This window comes from Crocuta crocuta, unplaced genomic scaffold (genome assembly GCF_008692635.1).
Source record: "Crocuta crocuta isolate KB4526 unplaced genomic scaffold, BGI_CrCroc_1.0 scaffold143, whole genome shotgun sequence".
Taxonomy (NCBI): Eukaryota; Metazoa; Chordata; class Mammalia; order Carnivora; family Hyaenidae; genus Crocuta; species Crocuta crocuta.
The window spans coordinates 2,554,449-2,562,975 of NW_027529175.1; the positions used below are offsets into that span (position 1 = coordinate 2,554,449).

General features: G+C 44.6%; 1 protein-coding gene across 1 annotated transcript in view; it reads left to right on the forward strand.

Moving 5' to 3' along the window:
* The window catches only part of WBP2NL (WBP2 N-terminal like), a 29,129-nt gene extending 25,399 nt beyond the window's left edge, over positions 1-3,730 (forward strand). Inside the window, exon 8 of the mRNA XM_077757888.1 lies at positions 3,687-3,730. Within this exon, the coding sequence (XP_077614014.1) occupies positions 3,687-3,730 (44 nt within the window). The remainder of the gene's footprint in view (positions 1-3,686) is intronic.
* The last annotated feature ends 4,797 nt before the right edge of the window (positions 3,731-8,527 follow it).

Below are 8,527 nucleotides of genomic sequence, written 5' to 3' on the forward strand. Positions count from 1 at the left end.
TGCCTGGCTGAGTCCTATTCGGCAGCTAAGTCCCAACCCAAATGCTCTATGAAACCTTCCTGAATTTCCCAACCAAATTCAGATGTTATTTCTTCCTTTGTCCCACTCTATCTTGTGCACGACTACATTAGAGTATTTACAGAGTAATTGTCATTGCTGGAGTATATGTCTGTCTGCCCTGAACTGTGAGTTCTCTGAGGACACGTATTGGGCCATTATTGATGTGAGGCATTACTTCTTGTGCTGTAGAGAGGAGACAGAGTTGTTTCAAATATAGTCCCTGTTTTCTAAGAACTTACTGTTCAGAGATTTAGGGCAAGAAAGGAACTAGTTGTTAGCAATTGTTTTTTCACTTTGCCACTCTTCTGGAAGATCCACGGAAAAGAGTTCCTGGTTATTGTTTTAATATAGGTTTTATTACTTTTTAGGTATGGTAAGGCCAACATTAGACAGCTGCCATTGAAAAGATAGTTTGTTATACTTATAGAGGCATGCCATGCCATGAGGACCACACAGGAAAGCACCAGGGACGAGAGGGAGACTGTGCCGCAGCCTTTATTGTGGTTTCCTTGGGAAACCACATGGGAAGGAACAGGTGAGGCAGGGTAAGCAGGTTTAGGATTGCATAGTTTGAATAATGGCAGTGGGCTTGGGGGCATAGGGGCTGGCCCTGGTTGTCTAGTCCCTGGCTTGGGGGTGATAGAGCAGGTGGGGCCTGATAACAGAGGTGGTTGGAGCAAGAATGTATTATGCTAAGTGAAATAAGTCAGACAGAGAAAGACAAATACCATATTATTCCACTCATGTGGAATTTAAGGAACAAAAAAGATGAACATACGGGAAAGAAAAAAAAAAGAGAGAGGAAAGTAAACCATAAGAGACTCTTAACTATAGAGAAGAAATGGAGCGTTGATGGAGGGAGGTGAGTGGGGGATGGGCTAGACGGGTGATGGGCATTAAGGAGGGCACTTGTTATGATGAGCCCTGGGTGTTATATGTAAGTGATGAATCACTAAATTCTACTTTTGAAACCAATATAACACTATTTATAACTAGACTAACTAGAATTTAAATAAAAATTTGAAGCAAACAACAATCCATATACAAAAAAAAAAGAGGTGTTTGGGGGAATGGCCCCAGAATGGTTGACTTCCTTTTGAAAGGCACATTCACTGGCTAACCCAGGGGTGCCTGGGTGCCTCATTTGGTTAAGCATCGACTTTGGCTCAGGTCGTGATCTCACAATTTGTGAGTTCGAGCCCCATGTCGGGCTCTGTGCTGACAACTCAGAGCCTGGAGCCTGCTTTGGATTCTGTGTCTCCCTCTCTCTCTCCCCCTCTCCCGTTCTCTCTCTCTCTTTCAAAAGTAAATAAACGTTAAAAACATATTTTAATTAAAAATTTTAAAAAATTAAAAAAAAGAAGAAATTGGCTAACCCTCAGAGGGCCAGTCCCTTTAGGGGTAGCAATCCACAGATGTCCAAGTATCAGAATACAGAAAATAAAAAATATGATTAATACAGCTATAAAACTAGGTCCCTGGCCTTCCTCATTGGTCCCCTTAACTCTGTGTGGAATCTTTGAAAAACAGGATTAAAAAAGGAAAGGGAAGAGGGAAGGAAACTCCTCTCTTAATTTAGAGTTCAGTCAGCTAAAGGTAAATCAACTACACTGTTTTAAATAAATAGGGGCTATTTCCTCACATAACAAAACTTCAGGAGGTAAGCAGACCCAGATCGGTGCCATAACTCAACCACATCATCTGAGGCTCAGCTCCTTCTAGTCTGCCACCCCTGCTATGCCTCGCATGTTGGCCAGGATGGTCAGGACAGCTGGCCGCCTCTGGTCTTGTGCCCACCTCCAAGGAGGAAGATGGGATGGGCAGAGGTACCCACCTGTGGCTCCCTTCCCTTCTCTAGATCCTGGCCTGAGGGCAGGCACCTTCTGAAATGCTAATCTAAAACAATCTAAATATCTCTCATTGGAATACTGCAGGGTTATTAAAAATGCGGTAACTGAAAATGTACTAATAGAGATTAAGCTCCAAAAGATAGTACATGAAAAAAAAAAGGCTACAAAATCACATGTTTACTTTGCCACCATTTTCTGCACATGCTGAGAGTGACTGAGCCTCGTCTGGGGAGCTCCATAGGACCCTGGTGGCAGGACTTGTCTCAAGGCGAGGGAGCTGCACGGCTTGGGGAAAGGACTGGGAGCGAGGATGAATTTTTCCCACTCTAAACCCTTTTGGATCTTTTGATTTTGTGCTATATGCTTGCATACTGTGTGTTTCTCTTTTTAAAAGTGAATAACTTAAGGAATAAATTAATAATAGGCTAGGTTCTGCCTTGCTTGTAAATTGTGAAATGGTTCCTCTCAACCTTTGGGATTAAGTGCCAAGTCCTGGTTTTCTGTATATGTGGGTCACATTATACTCCTTAGTATTTAAGGACCTGCATGGTCTTGGCCCCTCCAGTCACCTCTCCAGCTATGCACTCCAGCTGAGCAGAACAAAATGCAGACCCTGAACTGGGCATGGCCTTTGCCTCTATGCCTTCCTCCCCACTGTGTTTTACTCATCTTTCAAAATAGCCCAGAAGTTCTTTCTTCTGAGAGGCTTCTTCTCATCTTCCCTTCCATAGTAATTGCCTTTCTACTGAGCTTGTATTTTTTCTAGTGAAAACCTTTGCCAAACCTACTGTTGCCTGCCCATCTCCCCCATGGCCTGTCAACTCCTTGAGAACAGAGACTGTCCCATTGCAGGGACATCTAGCAGAAAGCACTGCACAGAGTGCGTGTCTAGTAAACATTTGTTGAGGGAATAGGAATAGAAATGTGACTATGTTATGTTTCTTGATTTATAGTACACACATATAATACATATATATACCACCAAGTTCTGGCCATGAGTTGAAGATTATAATTTCCAGAATAAGTTTCATTTGGCAGGCTGTTAGAGAGGATTTGAATTTCAGATTTTATTTATTTATTTTATTATTATTTTTAAAAATGTTTAATGTTTGTTTACTTTTGAGAGAGAGAAAGAGAGACAAGAGTGTGAGCAGGGGAGGGGCAAAGAGACAGAGGGAGATGCAGAATCTGAAACAGGCTCCAGGCTCTGAGCTGTTAGCACAGAGCCCAACATGGGGCTCAAACTCATGAGCTGTGAGATCGTGATCTGAGCTGAAGTCAGACGCTTAACCAGCTGAGTCACCCAGCCTCCCTGAATTTCAGATTTTAGAGGAAGCTGTCCCTTCTCAGGCTGGTTGAGTTGAACAGTCCTGAAGACATGGTTATGTTCACCTCTTCCCTACCTCACAGCCATGGTTTATATGGTTCCTACTGGCCAAAGCCACCACTGGCAAGGTGGTCCCATAGAGCTCATCTGGTATGTAAAGGCCTCTGGAAGTGAATAAACGGTCATTACTGACGTTGGGTGCTAGGCGATGTGCTAAGATACTTCATGAACATATCTCACTTAATCCCCATCGCAATCCAGTGAGGTGGGTACTTTTGATATCTTCACTTTATGGCAACGTATACTAAAGCTTAGAGACTTTAGGAAACCAAAGAATCCACAATTACTGAGTGGTGGAAGCAAGACATGAACTCAGACTGATTCCAGAGCCTGCAACCCTGACCGCTGACGGCAGAACCTACGCCCTACCATCCTCTCTTCATCCACAGGTGCCAGGCAGTTGGAAGCGTTTCCTGTGCATGTGGTGGCCTGATCCTGTCTGCACATCTGTGAGATCCTGGTGAGCTCTGAGTCCCTTCCTTGTTGTGGGCTTGACCCCTGGTGGTCAGAGGGCTTAGAAAATCAACTGTGTCAAATGTGGTATAGTAGGTCAAAGAGGGCTCCAATTTCTCACAGGACCAGAAGACTGGTTCCAGATCCTGTGCTGCCATGCAATGGTGCGGGGGGTAGGGGGTGGTGGAGAGCCTGAGGCTAGCTGCCCTCAAGTCAGCTAGGCTGATACAGGAAAGAAGAAATCCTGGGACCTTTGAGTTTTTCTTGGCCTTGTGCCCTCATCACAAACCCCACATCAGCCGCCTTAGTGATGCCCCGAGCAAAGGGTACTTATAACATGGAAAGTGAAGAGTCTGAGAGGGGCTGCAGTTACGTTAATGGGCTGGCCCATTCGTTAGCCATGTGCTCATGCCAAGCACCCTGCCAGGCATTTCACAGGTGTAACCCAGCAAGGTGAGTGCTTGGACCCCAATCTCATAGATTGAGAAACTGGGGCAGAGAGGGGAACAATATGCCTAAGGCACCCAGCAGGCTAAGAAGTGACAGAGCAGGACATAAACCTAGGTTTTGCGTCTCATTCACACACACTCATTTATTGAATGCCATTTGCATCCCATTTCTGTGCACATGGGATGTCAGTGACCAGACAAAAGTGCCTGCTCTTATGGAGATTACATTCTGGTGATACTAAGATGCAGTCAATATATAGGTTATATGATGTAACTAGGCATATCATACACAAACTGCAGAAAAAGCAAAGACAGAGAACTTGATAAAGTTACAAAAAAGTACAGAACAAAGTGCAGGAGACTGGGGATGCCAGAGGGGAGGGGAGGTTGGTGGAGGGAGCAGACTGAGGCAGAGCCTTGTCAAGTAGGTAATGTCCGAGTGAAGATTTGAAGGGTAACAGAGGTGAGGGAGCTGGCCACACAGATCTGTGCGGAAGAGTGTAAAGGCAGCTTAATTCCAAGGTGGCTCAAGACCTAGATGAACGTGAGAAGACTCCTGTTCTCACGGAAGGAAAATGCTTGAAAACAAGATTGCAAGCCAACCTGAGTGAGAGAGATCCGAACCAGTCCACGTCATACCGCCTGGGGATAGAGACTGATATCTAGGTTCTTGGTAGAAAACGGGCCTCCTTCCTGCCTATGTCCTGAGGAGAAAAGAGAAGCTAATCTAACCGAAGAGGCTGGGGTCACTCCGGCTTTACACCCTCAACTAAAGTCTGCTTGCTGTCACAACATCTGTGCCATGCCCTTGGTCTCTCTGTTTCTGAGGGCATCTGAGATACGTACTGCCTGGTGCTAGTGCCTTGGGATCACCCAGTAGGCAGCTTGGACATGCCTGGACTTTCAGTTTCCTGGCTCAGCTCTGCCTTTGTCCTGTTTCAACAGTTCATTGTCTGGTTACAAGACAGATGGGTCTTCTTAGTGAAGACGTCTCTGAGTCCCCTTGATGGAATACTTGCCTAAGCTGGGGAAGCCTGCTCTCTGACTCTCCATGGAGAGGGGACAGGGATAGATTCACGTGAGAGTTGTGGGCTGACCCCTTGTTCATTGTGCTGCCCAATATTGGGCTCTGGACTTTCTAAGGATCAGTCCAGGCGACGTACTTACTGAGGCTGCTTTCTGCCAACCCTGTGCTCTGAGGAATCTGACACGTCCTGATGCTGAGGTGCACAGACTGCTCCAGAGATAGATAGTTTCATTATGCTCTGCAAGTGTCCACCCTGTCCTGGACGCCACCCACCTTGAAAATACAGGATGCAGCAGATAAGTACTCTACCCTCTGTGTGGTCCTCCTGGGGAGGATATCTGGATCTCTAAGGTTGCTCTGATGGTCTTAATTTCCTGTTTGGGCCTTGATGTATCTCAATTTGAGAACTATGTTAGAAATATTTCCACTCAAGCTTAGGCTCTCCCTTGGACCTGTTTCTGGCATTAGACCCTTGGCTTTTACCTGATGATGAATAAGAGAGACATTCTTAATTCCTGACAAAAGTGCAATGATAGAGGTCTGCACAGGGTTTGGGGGAGAGGTTCCATCCAGCCTAGGGTTGTCCGGTAGGCTTCCTGGAGGAGAGGATGCCCCAACGAGGAAGGCCCTTGGTCTGGGCAGGTGGTCCGGTGTTAGTAAAGAGACTGAGTAAGATTTATCCCCTTGTGCAAATCTTGCCTGCAAATCCACCTGCTTCCTTCATAGATTGATTCTTAAATAGGAGACAAAGGTTTTCTGGTCCAGCATATAAGGGGCTTGGAGTCAACACTCCCATCCTCACAACAACAAGAAAAAAGCTGAATGAACCACAAATCATCTCTTCTTAGTTCCATCAGAAAATGGAAGTCATAGGGCAGAGTGGCGCCTACAAAATTGGAGAAACAGGTGGACACAGATTGTCACAACTTACCAAAAGCAAAAGCCAAGTAAGGAACCCCAGTGATGGAGCCAGTACCTCGGTGGGAAGACTTAACAGTAATTGATGAATTGCTGGAGGCTCTGTGTAGACAAACTTGAGAATTAAAAATTTCAAGAGGGCCTAGCGTTAGGGGGGACCTGACATTTTTGTGAGTTTTACCTCCAGGAACCCTACCAGGTCCCCTACAGTAAAGAGTGAAGAAAAATCCTTTTGTGCTGCCTGCAGGGAGGATAGAAAATTAGCTATATTAAAAGTACACCCAAAGCATTATGTCCTTAACATGGACTGCCCAATTAAACAGAGCCAAACTGACCCAGAGAAAGGAAATACCTAAGTCCAGCCCTTTACCCTTTCTGCCTTGACTAAGGAGGTGGGGTAAACTAGCAACTGGGGAACACTTGTGAAGGTCAAAGCCCATGGGCTCATTAAAAGACTGACATTTAGGGGCGCCTAGTCAACTGAGTGCCCAGGGTGGCACCTCAGTTAAGGTGACAGCACAGAGCCTGGAGCCTGCTTTGGATCCTGTGTCTCTCTCTCCTTCTGCCCCTTCCCCACTCATGCTCTGTCTCTGTCTCTGTCTGTCTCTCTCAAAAATAAACATTAAAAAATTAAAAAAAAAAAAAGCCTGACACCTAATCACAGGACTGTAGAATGCTTCCCTTCCCCCAACACCTTGTCACCACATCAGTAGGACCCCTGCATAATAACGGGATTACTAACGAAAGAACTGCATATCTCAGGCCTCTCAGGCCGTATTTTATTTTATTTTATTATTTTTAAAAAAATTTTTTTTAATGTTTTATTTCTAGGAGAGAGAGAGAGACAGCGTGAGCAGGGGAGGGTCAGAGAGAGAGGGAGTCACAGATTGAAACAGGCTCCAGGCTCTGAGCCGGCAGTCAGCACAGAGCCCGACGCGGGGCTCGAACCCACGAACCGCGAGATCATGACCTAAGTGAAAGTCGGACGCTTAACCGACTAAGCCACCCAGGCGCCCCTCTCAGGCCGTATTTTAAAAGTCTCTAGGGAAATAAATACAAAGACAACAGGGGAGAGAAACAAGAACACCAAAGGAAATTTACCTTTAATACCTATAGCCAGAGCAAACAGCAAGCACAGTCTAGCTCCAAACCAGATAAACATAAAGCCTCACACTTAAGGCCTATTTTCTTCCAATCCTTTTACAAAGTGTGTCATGTCTGGCTTTTAGCATAAAGCTGTAAGTCATACCAAAAGACAAGAAAACATAGCTTGGACAAAGCAAGCATCAGAACCAGATTCATAAATGGCAAAGATGTTGGAATTATCAGACTGGGAATTTAGAACAACTGATTAATATGCGAAAGGCTCTAATGGAAGAAGTGGGCAACATTTAAGAACAGATGGGTAATGTAAGCAGAGAGATGGAAACTTTAAGAAACCATCAAAAGAAATGTTAGAGATTTACAAGATTATCTAATGACCCTTGCTTTTGTGATTAGTTTTTATTTTTAAAAATTTTGTAACATTTGAAAACCTATGTCTACGCAAAAATCTGCACCTGAACATTTATAGACCTTTATTCATAATTGCCAAAATCTGGAGGCAACCAAGATGTTCTTCTTCTGTAGCTGAGTGGATGGATAAATGGTGGTACATCCACATACAATGGAATATTTTCATCAATCTCCAGACATTCTGGAGAAGGCAAAACCAGGAAGACAATGAAAGAATTAGTAGTTGCAGGGGTTGAGGTGGGCGTGGGAGAGATGAATACGTGGAGCCCAAGATTTTAGGGCAATGACACTTCTGTGCAGTACTGAAATGGTGGTTACATGTCATATGTCATAGGTTGGTCAAAACCCATAGAATGTACAATACAAAGAGAGAACCCTAATGTAAACTATAGCCTGTAGCTAATAACATATCAATATTGCCGTCAGTTATGGCAAATGTACTACACTAATGTAAGATGCTAATGATAGGGGACACAGTGGAGGAGGCCTGGGGGGTAGAGAGGATCTATGGATACTTGACTTTCTGCTCAATTTTTCAGTAAACCTAGATTTGCTCTTTTAAAAAGGGTGGGAGGGAAAGATGAGGACTGGTAGCAGGGAGGAAGAGATGGGGACAGGGGGATTCCTTAAGAGGGAGAGGCTATTAAAAAAAAAAAAAAGAGGGAGAGGCTATTACTTCTCACGGTTTCCTATAGCAGGCTCCTGAGCTTTGGGGCAAAAACCACAATGTAAAGAAGCCTGGGCATGAAAAATTCCTTATTCGGGTGCCATCCTAAGTGCTTTACATAAATTATCTCATGTAATTCTTGAGCAACAATCCTGTATACACTATTAACATCCCTACTTTACAGAGGAGGAAGTGGAATAA